General features: G+C 48.4%; 3 protein-coding genes across 11 annotated transcripts; 2 read left to right on the top strand and 1 right to left on the bottom strand.

Moving 5' to 3' along the window:
• Positions 1 to 455: 455 nt before the first annotated feature.
• Positions 456 to 7,792, top strand: Tlcd3a (TLC domain containing 3A). Of its 7 annotated transcripts, NM_001399011.2 has the most exons (5): positions 544 to 707; positions 999 to 1,082; positions 3,561 to 3,762; positions 5,483 to 5,578; positions 6,230 to 7,792. In NM_001399011.2, the coding sequence occupies exons 1-5, from the start codon at positions 586 to 588 to the stop codon at positions 6,497 to 6,499; spliced, it is 774 nt and encodes a 257-aa protein (NP_001385940.1). In that variant the 5' UTR covers positions 544 to 585; the 3' UTR covers positions 6,500 to 7,792. The 7 variants fall into 7 exon arrangements, with proteins under 7 accessions (XP_038943274.2, XP_063124305.1, XP_063124304.1 ...); XM_039087346.2 differs by lacking the exon at positions 3,561 to 3,762 and having other exon boundaries at positions 456 to 707; positions 6,230 to 6,308; XM_039087347.2 differs by lacking the exons at positions 544 to 707; positions 999 to 1,082 and adding an exon at positions 1,634 to 2,804.
• On the bottom strand, positions 4,435 to 16,028 carry Gemin4 (gem (nuclear organelle) associated protein 4). 3 transcript variants are annotated; one of them, XR_005489914.2, is made up of 4 exons: positions 15,893 to 16,028; positions 8,967 to 12,271; positions 7,953 to 8,052; positions 4,435 to 5,622 (listed from the first exon to the last, which is right to left on the bottom strand). XR_005489914.2 is itself a non-coding variant. In NM_001109037.1 (2 exons), exons 1-2 carry the CDS (start codon positions 15,900 to 15,902, stop codon positions 9,105 to 9,107), a joined length of 3,177 nt encoding a protein of 1,058 aa, NP_001102507.1. In that variant the 5' UTR covers positions 15,903 to 15,927; the 3' UTR covers positions 8,920 to 9,104. The 3 variants fall into 3 exon arrangements, 1 of the variants encoding a protein (NP_001102507.1); XR_005489913.2 differs by having other exon boundaries at positions 4,435 to 8,052; NM_001109037.1 differs by lacking the exons at positions 4,435 to 5,622; positions 7,953 to 8,052 and having other exon boundaries at positions 8,920 to 12,271; positions 15,893 to 15,927.
• Positions 16,029 to 16,036: 8 nt separating this feature from the next.
• Dbil5 (diazepam binding inhibitor-like 5) lies at positions 16,037 to 17,049 on the top strand. Its single transcript, NM_021596.2, is given in 2 exon segments — positions 16,037 to 16,156; positions 16,608 to 17,049. A coding segment is annotated over 1 exon segment (264 nt). The 5' UTR covers positions 16,037 to 16,156; positions 16,608 to 16,653; the 3' UTR covers positions 16,918 to 17,049.
• The last annotated feature ends 721 nt before the right edge of the window (positions 17,050 to 17,770 follow it).

Consider the following 17,770-nt stretch of genomic DNA (forward strand, 5'->3'; position numbering starts at 1 on the left):
TACAAACCAAAGCAGTTTCTTTCCCGAGAAGAGTTTCAAGGTGCTAAGTTAAGGTGGAATCACTTAGCCCAAGAACTGTTAAATAAGGACACAGCTGTAATCCTCAGCACAGTTTCCAAGACTCAGGTAGTATCTGAACCCAAAGCCGAGAGGTTCTTAAGTTCCAGAGCAGGGATGAAACAGGCTTTGAAGCCTCCTTGGGGATTCATTCCTGAGAAGCCACCCAGTGATGGTCGCTCCCTTTAGAAGCGACAATGTTCGGTGTACGACCGGCCGGGTCCATCGGCCAGAGACCTGAGCTCCGTGACGCTCATCGTGCACGTCCTGCAGGGAGGCCCCTGCCCGCGTCCGCAGGGACAGAGAGGGGACCAGGCAGCCTCACGGCTAGACCCCGCCCCAGCTCCTACCAGCGCCTATCCCGGCCGGCGCGCTGGTCACGCGGGGGAGCGCCGCGGGCTGGCGGCCAGTGCCGGCGGGGCCCGAGTGGCGGCGGCCGGGCGGGGCCGGTGGAGATTAGAAATAGGGAGAGCTGGCCAAGCCGCCAGCCCCGAGCACGCCGCGCAGCGAGCGGCCGCACCCGCATCCATGCTGCTGACGCTGGCCAGCGGCGCGCTCTTCTTCCCGGGGCTCTTCGCGCTCAGCAACTGGGCGCTGCGCCGCTTGCGGCCCGGATGGACAGACGACGACTGCCTGACGGTCGGCACCAGGTATCCCACTCCGCCGCCTGCGGGGCGGAGCCCTCCGCCGAGGACCTGCGTGGGGGTGCGGGCGGGAAAGGGGCGACGGGAAGCGCTCCTCGGTGCGCGGTGGGCCTGGGCAGGCAGGGCAGGGAGTGTGCCTCTCCCGCCTGCTGCCCTCGCTCGGGACATCGCGGCGCCATGGCCGCCCTGGAGGGCTCCTCGGCCCGGGAAATGCAGGTTGGAGAGTCGTGCTTTGTGCTGCCGGTAGTCCTGGAGTAAGAACGCTTTCTTTGGTTTCTCTTCTCCGCCCCACCTCAGGCTAGTGTCCTCCGTGCAGGCAGTGCTGGCCACCGGGGCGGGGCTCACCGTCATCACCTCCTGCAGCAACGTGGTCTCAGACAGGTAAAGGCCCTTCCCACTTGGGAAGTACAAATACTCGGGCTGAGGGGTCCCCCCTCCCGCCAAATTTTAACATTTTAGTGGCTCACGGATACTAATTCTTTGTTATGCTATGATGTATGTGACTGCCGGGTGGGAAAGCCAGGGCACTCTAATTAGTGCTTTCCTCTTGCTGCTTCCAACATCCCAGCTTAGGAGAACCGAGGGGAAAGTGGAAAAAATGCTATAGAGCAAGAAACTGAGCCCGACTTAGAGGGTAGTGTGTTCTGACAGTCTCTCTTTATGAATGGGAGTATGGCTTTTGGTTCTTTTAAATGCTCTCACTGGGTTCTCCCTCTGGAACATCCTTTAGCAGAGGTAGTAGCAGTGTCTGTGACCAACTTCTGACAGCAGAAGTCCACCCTCTCTTTCCCGCAGATGCTGCTCTTGCTTTTCTCCTTTGCTCAAGATAAGGAGGAGATGCCTTCGGAAAACTGAAACGTTTGTGCACAAAGTCAGGCCAGAAAGTGCTATCTATGGCACTTCAGTGAGACAAATCGTAAATTAAGACCAGGATGGATTATGCTGTTTAGACATCATAGGTAGTGGTGGCGCTTTTTATCTGTGGACCTGACTGCCATGGAACTTGTGACACTCCTCCTCCACCTGTCTCCCAAGGGTGGAATGACAAACAGATGTGCCACCGCACTGAGATGCTCTTGTTTATCTTTCCACTTGGGCTCTTCAAACCACTCTTTCTTCCAGAGAAGCTAACGGGCGCCAGGCAGGAGCCCAGAGAAAGTTGGTTGGCCTCTCCTGATTTTCCTGCCCTGCTCATCCTGTTTCCCCTACTGGAAGAAGAGGCAGAGGAAAGAATGAGACTGTCTCACAGTTGCCTGGGATCTTACTTGGGTTTGATCATACTGTCGCCATTTCATGTTTTTTTTCTCGTATGTCTGTTCTTTTTGAGACAGGGTCTCACTAGGTAGTTTGGACTGGCCTCAAATTCAGAGATCCGCCAGCCTCAATCTTCTCAGTGCTGGGATAGGAGGTGTGCACCACCATGCCCACCCTTGATAGTTTACTTGAAATTGCTGTAAGTAATGAGTCCATTGATAGGCAGTAGGTCTTAGATCTCTTGGCCCAGATAGCAGCAGCGAGCTAAATGACTTGCCTATGTGTGTATCATGTGTGCCATTGTTACTTGTTTGCCTCTAGTTCTTTTCTAATTGAGCCATGCTGTGATAAATGGGGAGTTATTCAGGAGCAGAGTCTCACATGGTGCCTTTTCTAGCGTCCTGGTGCTGCTGTTCAGTGGATTGGGAAATCACCCGAGACCAGGTGGAAAGTACAAATTTGATCCTAGGCACAGCTGGTCTCTGGGGAGCAGAGTGCTTTCCAAGCTTTCAGTGACTCTGATGCTCGAGCAGTTTGAGAACTATACAGTGAGTTTCCTCTTCTAACACAGCTGCTCAAAAACTTACTAAGTGAGGCTAATCCTCCCAACATAGGGCAAATTCCAATGTAAATGTTTCTCTGTATGAAATTTTTGGGGAAGAGTGCAGAGATGAACTTCTTGTGTATGCCAGAAACGGTAACAAACCATCATTTTGGCCCAGATGTTTCACTTCTACCGGGCAACTTAATAGGAACAGATATGTGCCCAAAATCAGGCCAGGAAATGGACATCTTTTGACCTGGCTTCTCTTGGTATTTAGTTGCTGTCATGCGGTCCTTGAAGTCCAGGTAAACTTCTAGACACTTTTTAAGAATTTTAAAGTGAATTTATTCATTGTGTGTTTGCATGCATGCCATACTGTGTTTGTGGAAGTGAGACAATTAGCAGGAACTGATTCTCTGCGTCTGTCATGTCTGTCTGGGGATTGAACTGAGGGGCCATCAGCCTTAGTGGCAAGCATCTTAACCCACTGGACCATCTATTTTTATGGATGAATGGAACCCAGGATTACTTATAGATTGAAAATAACATGGCCAGGCCTGCTTCCCGTAAACCGTCTACAACGGGGCATGGAGAAGCAAGAAAAAAACTGTGTAGATCCAGAAGGTCTCAGGAACTCCCAGCTGTTGAGCAACTGAGGAGTTAAACTGGAAAGGTTGGACTTGTGATTTAGAACACCTTCCAAACCAGTTCCTTGGCGGAGCTGCTGAATCATTTGGAAGTTTATCTCCATCAGAGTCAGTTTCTATCAAAATGCTCGAAGTCTACTGCAGATAAATAGCTGAACCAGGCAAAGAGTTATAGCAAACTATCTGTATATACAGGCAGAATGAGTTCCTGCTTCTCAACCTTGGCCCTCGCACATTTGCTTTATAATTTAGAGACACTCTCCTCAGCAGCTTCACCCTCTTCACTCTGAAGTGTTCAGAGTGATAGTAGCTGGCTGAAGACAGAACTGAAGGGAACCGGTGAAGAGACTGGCTTTGTGCTGCATCATTGACGTCCCTGGTTATTTTAGAGCTTGTCTCTGTGCTTTCTTTTAGGCACTGGCTTGCCACAGAATATGTCTGGTTTTTGATTCCATATATGATCTATGACTTCTATGCCATGTACCTCTGTGAGTGGTGCCGAACCAAAGACCAGAACCTCAGACGTGTCACCATTATCCGAAACTTCCTGATTGAAAACCGCCTTATGGTCACACATCATGCGGTCATTCTGTTTTTCCTTGTACCTATTTCACAGGTATGGTCTCTCAGGACAGCAGCCTTAAGCACTCTGCCATTGAACTGTATATGTCTTGATCACTTCTTAGGAGTTTCTTCTCTTTGGTACTATGTGCACCCTCTTTCTGCTGCTTCATTGAATTTGGACTCCCATGCAAGTAGTGGGGGAAACCACGCTGTTTTTGTGGCTTCTAGCCAACACTTTTTAAAAGATTTGTTTTTGTTTTATGTGTATGGGTGTTTTTGCTTGCATGTATGTCTGTGTACCCCTTGCTTGCCTGGAGGGATTTGCATAGGTCAAGAGTGTTGGAGTCCCTGGAACTGGAGTTACTGATAGTTTGAGCCACATGTGGGAATTAAACCTGGGTCTTCTGGAAGAGCAGCCATTGCTCATGACTGCTGAGCTCTATTTCCAGTCCTGTTTTATTTTTTCCAGTACCAGGAATTAAGGTAGCACCTCACCGATGCTAGGAAAGCAGTCTACCACACATGTGTATCTTCAGCTCTCTCTACTTTTTCAAATAGTCTTTGTTTTTTTTTTTTTTGGTTCTTTTTTTCGGAGCTGGGGACCGAACCCAGGGCCTTGCGCTTCAAATAGTCTTAAGTTGCTCAGCCTTGAACTTGTCACCAAGCCTCAGCTTCCTAAGTAGCTAGAATTACAAGCCTATACCACCAATAGGCTTCAGCATTCTTTTTCCTTTCTTTTTTTTTTTTTTTCTTTGCTTTTTTTTTTTTTCTGGTTTTTCAAGACATGGTTTCTCTGTGTTGGCTGTTCTGGAACTCACTCTCTAGATACAACCAGGCTAGCCTCAATCTCAGAGGTCTGCCTGCCTCTACTTCCTCAGTGCTTGGATTAAAAGTGACACCACCACCACCTGGCTCAACATTATTTATTTTAGAGATTATCTACTCATGTGGATGTGCAAATACCTGTGGAGGCCAGAAATGGCATCAGATCCCTTGGAGCTAGAGATCCAGGTAGTTCTAAACTGCTTGACACAGGTGCTAGGAATCAAACTCTGATTCTCTGGAAGAGCAGCAAGTGCCCTTAACCACTGAGCCATCTCTCCAGCCCTATTTATGTCCTAAGACAGGGTCTCACTGTATAGACCCTGTCTATTCTCAACCCTCTAGAAATCTTCCTCTGTGTGTTGATTAAAGCATGGACTTCAGCACTCTATCATTCTCTTATTTATTTACTTTGTGTGTATATGTATGGGGACAAGTGTGGAGGCCAAGGGACAACTTGCAAGAGTCAGTTCTCTCCTTCCATCACACAGGTCCTATAGGTGGGTCAAACTTAGGTCACCGGACTTACAGGTCATTGCCATCTCTTTTGCCCCAAGTTTCCTTATCCCTGTTATTGAGCAGGTGTTCCATCAGCTAGACTGTTATCTCAGGAAGAAAACCAGGAGCCATTCAGTAAGGACTTTGCCTTCTAGCACATTTGTTAAGTTGAACAGGCTCAGTGTCTTTGACATACAGAAGCAGGCTACAGAGTTCCTTCCTACTGTCTCTAAAATCAGAGGAGGCCTGCTGTAGCCTCTCTCCATTTGCCTTTGGATCCTCCCCAGAAGTGGTTGCCAGGGAAGCAACAGGACAGAACTGGATGGCCACTTGCCTGTTAACATTTTTCTCCCTTCAGGGTCTCATGGTTAGCTTTTTCCTATAGCCCTAGATTTCCCTTCCAGTGGCTTCTTCCCCCTCCACATCTTCGTTTCTTTTTCTTCTCTCTACAGAAGCTCCGAGGAGAACTTGGAGACTTCTTTGTCGGATGCATCTTCACAGCAGAACTGAGTACTCCGTTTGTGTCACTGGGCAGAGTTCTGATCCAGGTGCGTATGTGTGAAACGGCAGAGGCAATGAAGGAGGAAACAGACTGGGGTTTGGAGGAGCATAGCGCTGAGTAAGGAGACTCTTTGATATATTACTTCATCATCCAAACCGTAAGACTTTTGATCTGACCCAAGTTACACACACACACACACACACACACACACACACACACACACACACTGTTTCATTATTTTCCTGGGCACAGTTTAATCAATCTTTTTATACACCTATAAGGGTGGTGGCCTAGGTGACTTTTGGTAAAATTATGAGGTTATATATTGTGACTCAGGAGATAGCTTAGTGGGCAAGACAGCTTGCTGCACAAGTACCCACTCAGGGTAACAGCCAAAATACTGGGCCGGAAGCAAGTGCCAGGTTGGCATGGCTGAGTGTGCAACCTAGCTGAAAGGGTGAGCTCCGGGTTCAGCGAGACCCTGTCATAAGAGAGTAAGATGAAGGCAACCTACCATCTTCTGGCCGCCACAAGCAGATGCATGGAAACATGCTTTTGTGTGTCCAGGTGCCAAGCAATTTAGCACTGTAGGTCTTGACTTGTATAAGAACCTGCTTAACTGTCGTGAGGCTGGGCTCCGTACTCCAATCACCCATCCTCTTGGTAACCTTGCCTTATCCTTCCGTTTTTCTTACAGTTAAAGCAGCAGCATACGCTTCTTTACAAGGTCAATGGAATCCTCACGGTGACCACCTTTCTGTTCTGCCGGATCCTTCTTTTCCCGTTCATGTACTGGTCCTATGGCCAACAAAAAGGACTAAGCCTGCTCCAAGTGCCATTTAATATCCCTTTACACTGCAACGTGGCCAATGCCATCCTCATCTCTCCCCAGCTCTACTGGTTCTCACTGTTGTGCAAGAAGGCAGCCAGGCTCTTTGACACGGCCAAAGCCAAAAAGGATGGTTAATTACTCTCAGGGTCAGGCACTCACGCTCGCTGCCTTGTCTACTCAGTATTCCAAGGACCAAATCATGCCTGGGGTAGTCTCTGCCTTCGGGATGTTGATAAGCCTCTGGATTTGTGGTTTTCTTTTTTAAATCCCCATTACCTCCCCCTTCTAACCAGCCTTTTGCAAAAGCACTTTTTTTTGTTTTGTTTTGTTTTGTTTTGTTTTGTTTTGTTTTGTTTTGTTTTGTGGTGATAACTTGGATCCTGTCAAACCTCCACTGCAGTAATTTTAATGCAAGCCTAAGGAGCCCTCCTTGGGCCTGTGACAAGAGTTCTGGAAGGTGAAGCACTGCTCTCCCCCTTTCCACCCACTCAGGGCAACACCCATACTGGGCCAGAAGCAAGTGACAACTTAGTTTTTGAAACAGTGTCATTTTCCAATACTAGGAAAGACATTGTGGGTGTGTCTTTTACTGTTTACTAGGCAGCCCTTGTCCTCATCCGTACATCAACAACGAATTCTCATGCCTGCTGACTTCTAGTCAGAGGGTCTCACTGACAAAGGTCAGGAGGCAGGGCTGAGAACCTGAAGCACTTGAGTAGGTCAGGAGGCCAGCAGAGGCGCCAGCATCTTTGCAGGCTGATTTTGTAGAGACCAGTATCAAACTTGTGAGCTTGTTGCAAGTCATTACCTACACTATTTCCTTTTTAGCACAGCCTCTCATGACCAGTTTTCTCTGTCCACATAGACAAAAAGCTGGTCTGAAACTCCAGGGACAAAGTGAAGTGATGGCTTCTATAGTCACTTACTGGGTAATCCCATATGACACTGCCCTTTCATACAAAATGGATACAGATGTCTGCTCTCGAGCTTCTGAAGTATCATGTAGGCCAGTGCTGCAAGTGCTTCCTGCTAAGACAGACCCATTTCTGTATGGAATGTACAGCCATTTAGCCATAGCAAGCTAGAGAACGGGGGAAGCCAGACAGGCCAGTGCATGTCCTGTGGACCAATGCTGTTAGCTGTGTGCAGTAGGATGTGGTGTAGCACTGATCACCCCTCACCACAGGCTGGGTTTGAGAGGACCTGCTGCCACCACCTCAGGTGGCAGCAAAAACACTACAGTGCCTTATAATTCACTATCTGTGGACTTCTAAAGGACTGGATGGTTTTGTCTCAAATTTTGAGTTTCAGTCTTTAATAGGTGCCATTTAAAAAACAAAAAAATGCTGTTTTGTGTTTTTTGTCCTGTTTACTGTCCCTGTATCCACGAGTCATCCACCTGGTGATTAAATTGCACTAAATTCTCTATTTGTTACTTGCACTGGCGCGGACTTCCCCAAACCATCCAAGACCCAGCTTGATTGCTATGTTTGGTGATTCCTAGTCTGGTCACGGAAGGCGAATGGCCTCCAGGCGAGTCTTACTCATACCTTAGTCCAACATGTTGGTTCAAGGTACCAAAGGATACACGGTAGGTGCCCAGAGTTCAAGCTCAGTGTTCACGTATAACTTCAGGTTTTCTTTCCTCTGGTGGATCCCAGTTAGGAGTTGGGAGGGTGGAAGCCTGCCTGTTGATCACAGAACAGTTTACATTAGGGGGGAGAAGAGTACCAGAGCAGTAAACCATTCTAGATGAGGGTGTGGATCAGTAGTAGGTGATGGGACCTTTTCTCTCATCTCCCTAGATAATACCTCCCTAACCAGTTCTAAGAGTTGTGTAATACTATCCTAGAAACCTTATGCTTTCATTATTATGCTTCCGTACATTGTTGGCTATGCCACTCATTCATCGTAACCAAGATGATCCCACCCCAGGAAGAAGGCAATTATACCCACCCTCCAAGGGCACCAGCTGTTCACCAGCCCTGGCTTAGCACAGCCTCTCCTGGGTGTGCTGAGTGGATGGTTACTACCCCCTTAACATTCAGTGTTTCTTGGTTCAGTCATCTGACAAAGGGGCAGGTCTCATCTGCCCTTTTTTGAGATAACCTTGGAAACAAGATGAAATATGAAAATGCTTGCTAGTAGCCCAGGCTGGCCTTGAACGGAGCCTTCTACTTCAGCTACCCAAATGCTGGGATTATAGGGATATACTACCACCAAGCCTACTTGAAAAGACTCCAAGAGGGCCTCACTAAAGAGAACATATAGCCTGTTTTTTCCCCTACTAGATAGCTCCACCTTTGGGCTTACTGCCAAATCTAGGTGGAGAATTTCAGTTACAAGCATGTTCCTCCCCAGCTGGACTTTTTTTTTTTAACTTTTGGATATTCCTGTGTAGTCCAGGCTGCCACCCTCTGCCTGAGCCTCCTGAAGGCTGATGCTACAGGTGTGCGCTCCCACACCTGTCCTACTGGCTTGACCTGATCTTAAAGACTACCGAAACCTAACTTTGGAGCATATTTAAGCCCAAACTTCTGAGAAAGGCTCAAGACAAGATTAAACCCAAAAGAATTTTATTGAAGTAGTATATGACAAATACCTAAGAAACTATTTCTTTACACTGCTCTTGTATTCCTTTCACTGTGTACATTCTCATATAACTGTAAGGTTTGTTCTTAGCTCTGGGCCCTGCAGAAAAACCATGTTGGAGGCGTAGCTTTGTTCTGCCCTCCACAGGTCAGAAGTTGTTGATCTTTTGTAGCAGGGTTTGGCGCCGCTCCTCAGGGCTAATGTTCTTGGCAATAGACTTTAAGAAGCGCTGCTCATCTACCTTCTGGAGCAAGGAGCTGACAGAAGGGTTGGTTTTGCTTAGGGTCTCATAGCAGGTAAGGATTTCCAAGGCCAGTACGTAGAGGGGTTCACAGACCTCCTGAGGGAGCATGGCCATGATATGCAGAACGTGACAGAACATTTGGGTATAGACAAACAAGGTTTCCTGAGTAAGATCCCCTTCTTGTCCCTGGGCCCAGGGACCCACTGACTGAATCAACCTGACTGCATCCAGGACACTGGTCAGACTGCTACAGAGGAGTTTGACCACATGGCTCCAACCATCCAAAGGAAGCCAGTTACAACAGCTCTGGCTGCAGAGAAACTGGAAAGCTCTCAAGGAAAGAACAGAGAGCTGAAGCTCCTGGGCAAAAGGCCTCAGGTTGAGCAGGGGAACAAATTGAACATACTCTAGACTGTAAGGGACATGAAGAAGCTGTTTCTCCAACAGCTTCCTGGTCAGCTGCTGAAGGTATTGCCACTCCTGGGGGCTACACCAAGGCATGACTTGTACCAGGGCCACCAGAAAGCCCTTGCTAAACAATCTGACCTCCTCAGGATTGCCCACATTCACTACCAGGAGGGAAAGCATCTGTTCAGTGACACTGTTGGAGATTGAACAGCACTCCATCCAGGCGAGAAGTCCTGTACCAGGCCCATATCCTTCGTGAGCCTGTGACGTCCACTGGGCCTCAGAGAGCTTACAGATCTCAAAAAGGGTAGCTGGCACCTCACACTTGAAGTGGCCTTCAAAGAAGTCCTTCAGTCGGAGGCCCACGGTCCAGTCTAGCTGGTCTAATTTGCGGTGGAGCCAGGACAGGGACTTGGCCCAGGTGTCTGGGGAGAAGGTTTCTATGTTGGCTAGAACGATCTCACACAGGAGTTCCAGAATGTGGGTCACAAGATCCTTGCTGTCCAGAGTGAGGTAGCGCTTCTCCCGGGGGAGCTGCCAGAACTTGCTAAAGCTATCCAGGAGCTGGCACAAGCTGAAGAGCAGTGGGAATGGGGAGCAAGTTTGCAGCCAATACTCTTCCAAGCCTGCATTGGCTTCAAGGGTCTGGATGAAGAGCTTCAGACTCAGGCCTACCTCCTCCATGTCCAACATCAAGAAAGGCAGGACAAACTCCTTCAGCACCTCATCTGGCTCCAAAAGAGCAGCAATTGGAATCCCCTGTGGTTTCACAGGATTCATCAGGCAGCTCACCAGCTCCAGAAACTGCTTCTCTTCTTTGGGTGTAGAGAACTTGGTCCACACAGTTTCTTTGAGGCAGGACACCATGAAACTGGTATATGGATTTGGCCCTTGTTCTTCTGTGAACTTCAGGGCAGGGAAGGCAGTGAGAATCTGAGCCAAAAACCTATGTGTGCCAAGGTTGGTCACAGCGAGGCTACACATCTTCTTCACCACAACTTCTGGGTTCAGGATCACCAGGTGGGCCACAGAGGCCACAGCTTTAGCCAGGCCCTGTTCAGAGGTGCTCTGTGCGAGTTGGTTAAACGTTGTATTGAGATCTTCCTGAAAACCCTCCAAGTAATTAGACAACCTGTCTGAGAGGCCCTTTGGCCCCAAATAATGCAGGACACCAGAAAGGACTTTATTTTTATCTGGTAGAGAGAGGTCTTCATAGCATTCCAGAGTCAAGCAGATTACCTGCTTGATGTGAGTCTGGGGGATAACCCTATTAGAGTTTATGACTTCCATCACTGTTTCCAGCAGACTCAAGACCAAGTCTGGTTCTCTGAAGAGACACCTGTTGTTAACCAGGCAGGCAACCCACTCGTCTGAAAAGGCCCACTTCTTCTCAGAGGCAAAAATGTAGCACATCTCCATGTACCGGTCCATCTTCTGTTCAATGATGGCCATAGCAATGGAGGCAGTGATGTCCTCAAGGCCCTTGTCGTTCAGCATTCTGCTGGTTTTCCTCAGGAAGTCCCTGACACACTTAGCCAGTTCTAAGACCACCTCCCTCTCCTCCTTGGGCAGGCTGGCAGTATCCAGGTAGAGCTCCAAATTCTGGCTGAAGGAAGTCAGACTGTCACACAGCCGGTAGGTGTCATAATTTGTCCCCTGACTGCTGTTGAGCATGTCCTGTAGTTCTGTACCCCACTCCTGCAGCAGGTTGTACATAAGCTCAAACCCCATGAAAACAGTCTCACTGGGGAGTTTAGCCAGTGAGGTGAGACTCACGTCCCGCTCTGCCTCCTTTACCTTGTCTGCCAGGGCCTGTTGATGGTATGGGTTCTGGGTGTCTGAATTCCACACAGAGATCACCGTCGCTAGTTTGTCTAGGTACACAGTGGCAGACACCTCCTGGGTGTCATCCTCCATCAATGCAAACACGCTCAGCATGTCAGCCAAGTTAGCTAATGCACAGCACTTCATTCCAAGGGACAGGATTCTCTTTTGGATCTGCTTCAGCCCGTTAAGCAGCATAGCCAAAAGTGGCATGGTGGGACCTACATCTGGGTCAGACTTAAACCTCTTCGGAGGATGGGAAAACTCATCTGAGGATGGCAAGTATTTATGGGCCATCGTCCTGAACTGGGAAAGCAAGGGGTCCTGTTCATCACCCTTGTGCTTCATCATTTCCCACCAGACATCTAGGAAGAAAGCCACATCCTTGGAAGAAGTGTCAATAGTCATGTGCTCCAGAAAGCTCTGTAGTTCTGAGCGGCCGATGGTGGTAGGCAGGGCCATTAGGAGCTGAATGAAGAGTCCAGAAGCTTCCAGGGACTTAAGCAGCTCAAAAAGGACTGTGTGGTTGATGGTAGGGATCATGTTGCCCACGGAAAAGAATACATCTTCCTGCCACCGAGTATCAGTGTCAGAAGGGCTGACAGGGGAGGGCTGAAGAACCTTGGCCCAGATGATGATTAATGCTTTCTTCTTCCAGGCAAATGGCTGGGAATGTGCTGTGGCTGAGGAGATCTCCTTCAAGGCCTCTACAATGGGCTGTCCCACGTGTTCCCAATCAGACTTTGTCAACTGTTCCAGGGCTTTGGGGTGGAATAGCTGTTCAGCCATCAAGAAGCCCCCATGCAGAATAGTCATTTCCTCACAGATATTCAAGGGTCCTGCACAGAGAAGCCAAGAGTTAATGAAGTTTTTGGAATAGTGAGAGAAGCTAGGAGAAACAGCCGTCAGATGGTTATCATTATCAAGAAGACCTTGACATCAGCAGGGGAGGAAGGTTAGTAAGAGCTCCAAAAGGGCTGGGGTCACCTGGACTTGGCTGAGGAACAAAAACTGGTTTCCAAGATATCTGGCCTGGATATCAGGACAATGGTACCTCTCTGGAAATAGGAGGCAGAGAGGGATTCAGAATAGGCTTTCAAGTATTTTAAAAAATATTTTAATTATGTGTTTGTATTTGTGGGGGTTTATACTTATGAATGCAATCTCCACAGAGGCCAGAAGAGGATGCTGGATCCTCTGGAGCTGGAGTTACGGGTCATTGAGCCTGCTGGTGTGGCTGCTGGGAACTCAACTCTAGTCTACAAGAAACAAATCTGCTCTTAACCTCAGGCAGGACAAGCTTCAAGTTCTGGTTACCTGGAGTCTGAGGTAGAACATTTAGTGATGTCCTTCAGCAAAGGCAATGAGTTAAGGAGAAAAGGCCTGATATGAGTATAGGCAGTGCCAACACAGAGAAGTCCATAAAAATTAAGGAAGTGACTAAGATCCCTCAGCAAAGTGTTAAGAGGACAACTGGCTGCTGAGTTAACAGTGGGTAGATTAGGAGACTGTGCTACCAAGTATGCATTAGAAGATATGACAGAGAGAGACCAGTGGCATGGCTTAGTGGTTAAAGACATCTGCCACCAATCCTGATGACCTAAGTTTGATCCCTATATGGCAGACAACTTGTGCACCATTGCATACATGCATACACGCAAACAATGTAATAATTAGAAAACTAAACAAAACTGAGCTCAGTGATGGCAGACTACGGAAGACACAGCAGACAGTCTTTGTTTTGGAGGTTTTGTTTATTGTCTTACTTTATTTTGTTGTTGCTGTTGTCTGAGATAGAACTGCCTATCTAGATAGATGAACTGGTTGGCTTTGAACTCAGAGATCTGCCTGCCTCTACATCTGGAGTGCTGGGATTAAAGGCCTGTGCCACCACATCCAGTTGAGCCTGTTTTTGAACCCAGAGCCTTAGAGCAAGCACTCTACCACTGAGCTGTAGCCCGAGCCCTGCCTGCCTTCTTTCTAAACACACTCCTGCTAACAAGCTTCAACATTCTGTACCTTACAGGGAAAAAGTTCACTCAGCATTTTCTTCCAGTCAAAAAGAACAAGCTAGTGAAGGTTCTGGCTCTTGGCAAGAACCAGGAAGTGGACACAACAAATATTACATCAGGAAATTCATTCACTGAGCTAAGAACTGATACAGATATTTAAAGGAAGGCAATATGGGGGTTTAACCAAGACAATGGATTTAAATTCTAGCTCAGTCATTAAAAAAATGATGGGACTTTACACACATCACTGAGTCTCCCGTCTGCATACATGAGAATATAATTGATGGTATAACTGTGAGAATCCCATGACATACGACATCCACTAATGGCACTTTGTGACTATTTTGGTACTGATACCTTTTTGAAGCATCTCCTTGGGATGGAAGAATGGAAGGTTATATAAGCCATCTTAACAATAATCAGACCACCAAGAGCACCTGATTTAAATGCTCAATTGTTGGCAGGAGTAGTCGTGTCAGCATTTTGCCTCCTCCAGTGCAGAAACAAACGGGCACAGGTCTTTTTTCAAAGCGCATAATCTGGCCTAGAAACTAAGACTGCAACAACTTGTCATGGTCACTGTTCCTAACAACTTCTACCTCTTCCCAGGGCCTAGCTCTTTGCTCAGTCAGTCCTCTATGCTCCCAGAAGCATGTCTGCCCTATTTTCATAGGCCACAGAGTCAATAGCAAAAATACCCCCTCCAGTGGACAGTTGTGGGGGGGCCTATCCCTTTAGTCCCAGCTCTAATGAGGCAGACTTTTGTGAGGCAAGCCTGGTCCACATACGGAGTTTCAGGCTAGCCAAGGCTGCATCATGACACCGTCTCAAACTTCTCCCACCCCCAGAAAAAAATGACTGACTCCAGGCAACTACAGAATCTCCTGGCCACCAACCATTTACTGTCACTGCTCACCCACCCCAAGTCAAGGATCAGCATTCCCACAAAACTCAAGCCTGAAAGCTTGGTTTCCACAGCAGCGGCTAGGCTCACAGAGCTAGGGTTCTTTCTGGCTTAGGTTGTTCTGCCTGCCCCAAACACATTTCCTTATAACTGTGAATTAAATTTTATTGCATTAGACATCAGCTTAGCTGAGCAGATGTCTGCTGCCAAACATGTGCATTTCAGGCACTGTGTACATGTGGCTTGAGAAAGTCCCAGACTCGGTTCATAGCTACAGGAAACTCAAAGGCTTTTATCAGTAGCTGGTGCTAGGAAGTGACTGCTTACTTTGGTAGGCACTGGGCTTGGTGGCATACTTTTTTTTTTTTCTGAGATAGGCTCTTGTTACATACCTGGAATTGGCTTGAAAATGTAGAGACCAGGTTGGCCTAGAACTCTCTTTTTTTAAAGATTTATTTATATGAGTACACTGTAGAGGGCATCGGATTCCATTATAGATGGTTGCTGGGAATTGAACTCAGGACCTTTGGAAGAGCAGTCCGTGCTCTTAACCACTGAACCATCTCTCCAGCCAGGCCTAGAACTCTTGAGCTCCTCCTGCCTTCAATGTGCTAGTTAGACAGAAGCCATCACACCCAGCTTTACACCTATAAAAATCATTTAATCATCAAACTAACTTCTTAAGGATTATCACTTCTGTTTTAGAGATGGGAACCTAGAGACCTAGACACAATTTTGCAGGGTGTCAACTAGGGAGTCAAGCCGTGGCAGCACTCTTTACAGCTGCAGGGCACGAAACTACCATTCCACACTGAAGAGCTGGCTAGGGACAAAGACATTTCTCCATAGCGTATTATTTGCAAATCTTGGAGTACTTCCCAGGACGGCCTCCTCGTCTTACCCTCTAAAGAGCACACCTAGCAGGGTGGGTAGGGTTGGCAGATGGCCACAGATTTCTATCAACTGCCTTTCTTCCAGACCTCGCCTAGGAGGATACTGCAAACCAAGCAGCACTCGAATTCGGATTCAAAAAGTGCCATCTCAGGCTGCACAACCCCTGCTCGCAAGCGAGGGCTGAAGGGCACCACAGCGTGTAAGTCAACGAAGGGGGTGCTGTTATGCACGTGGTCGCAGAGAAAACGCCAAGCCTCTGGGAGAAATGCACTAGGAAACCTGTTAAGAAACATGTTCACTAACTCGGCGGTCATTCAATAAGGAAGAACGGTCCGAACGTCCGTCCGTCCCAGAGCCGCATTTCCGAAACACGTGCAGTAGCCCTGTGCATTTCCAGGAGAACCAAGGCTACATTCGCTCGCGGTTTCCCACTGAGAAGACACTACGAAGGACGGAGGAGGAATCGAGGAGACAAACGTGAGGCAGGGCTGCAGGCCGGCCTCGCGGCTGCGGGTCCCCCAAACTCCTCAAGCCCCCAGCCTCCCGAGCGGACTCGAGAGAGCGCCATAGAAGCAGCGCAGGGCCTCCGCCCGCCCTGGAGGTACTTTGTGGGGCGCGGCCCAGGCCAGAGTAGGGAAGCAGGAACCCACCTAGGTCCATGGCGGCGACGCTGGCGGCGGGCTAGACCGCCCCTCCTATTCCAAGGCCGCGAACAAGGCGCCACGGCACAAAGGGCGGCGCTACAGGCGCGTCACAGGCCCCGCCCACAGAGCGTCTCCGCTTCCGTGTTGTACTCTGCTATCCGCTGCCGTCCAGGGCGCACGCGTACTCCTTTCCAACAAGCTCGCGGCGTCGAAGCCGCCCTACCCACAGCGCCCTCTCTCGGCGTAGGCTTTCCAGCCGTCTACTCACAGGTACCGTTGGCCGTCTCCAAGTGGAACCTGGCCTCTAGAGGCCAGTAGATCGAATCCCTTAGTTCAGACTCTTCATTCACCCTCAGGAACCCCGGGCAGCTCCCGCCCATGATTCACCCATATGGAATAATTTTCCTTGGGCTGTCTACTAACCAGCAGCGGATCCACGGGATTTATCTTCTTCCCATCCACGCTGAGACATACACAAATGCCCTGTATGCTTTTCATGCTGTACTGCCTTCTACGGGCAACAGCATAGTCAACTTTCAGAGCTCATAGGTGCTTTTATAACTTTGAAGGGCAGTCATACTGGAAAAAGCACTGTGGAGCAGGAGCAATCGAATGGACTCCTGGTCCACAGCTTGTACGTTATCAAACACACACTATCTCTTTGTCCCTTCTTTCAAGGCCTAATGATCACCTGACTTGCTTATTTCCAACTTTCTTCTAGTACCAGGTATCACTTATAACACAGAGGCACGGCTTCTGGTATACCAATGAGCCAAGTGGAGTTTGAAATGGCCTGCGCTTCACTCAAGCAGCTGAAGGGTCCTTTGAGTGATCAGGAGAAACTGCTGGTGTACAGCTTCTACAAACAGGCCACCCAGGGCGACTGTAACATCCCTGTCCCTCCTGCCACAGATGTGAAAGCAAAGGCCAAATGGGAGGCATGGATGGTAAACAAAGGGATGTCCAAGATGGATGCCATGAGGATCTACATTGCCAAAGTGGAAGAGCTGAAGAAAAACGAAACTTGCTAAAGAACATTTTGGCAGACACAAGGAAGTAGCATGGCTCCACTGGTAGGGGATGGGCTTAAGAGTTCCTGACGGCTGAAACACACTGAAAGGGTAGCAGGGTTAGCAGAAACATCAATAAATCATTCGAACTGCATGAGAGTGGAGTCTGTTGCAAAAGAGACTATTAGCATTTTGTCTAGGCTCCACCCCAGTTACCTGGCAACAACCAGATGTGCCTGACTCACTATAAAAGGGCCCCTCCTCTCTTGCTTTCTTGCTCCAGTTTTGTCCTCTCCCACCTGTTTACCCTCACTTCCCATTCTGCTCATGGCCAACCTCTACTCCTCTCCCCCTCTTTCTGCCTTTCTCTGTCTCTACTTATTACCCTCTGAACTCCCCTTCCCATGCCCCGAATAAACTCTGTTTTATACTATACCGTGGTGTGGCTGGCCCCTTAAGGGGAAGGGATGCCTCAGCATGGGCCCGCAGAGGTACTCCCTTAGCCCACACCTGACTGCACATCTACCAAACATATTCCTTTTCTATCTTTTTATAAAACACAACACTGTCATTAATAGTCTTCCCAGTCCCACAATCTGTGTGGATATTTGGCAGAAGAGCAGATAGGTGGGGTGAATCATGTTACTAAAATAACCAGGATTGGAGGGTGGGGGCTTGGATCTGTATTATCAGGGAGTATCAACTCACCAAGAACCCAACAGTATAGAGGAGAAAGGGACTCTGCCTTCTAAAGAGCTAAAGTCAGAGAAAAGCCCTCACCTACAACAGGGGTCCAGAGAAGTTAGGATTTTGATGCAACTGAAACTTTCAGCGACAGCGTTGAAGTAACTCAGGCATTACGCTACAGCAGCAG

This window comes from Rattus norvegicus, chromosome 10 (assembly GCF_036323735.1).
Source record: "Rattus norvegicus strain BN/NHsdMcwi chromosome 10, GRCr8, whole genome shotgun sequence".
NCBI classification, from domain to species: Eukaryota; Metazoa; Chordata; class Mammalia; order Rodentia; family Muridae; genus Rattus; species Rattus norvegicus.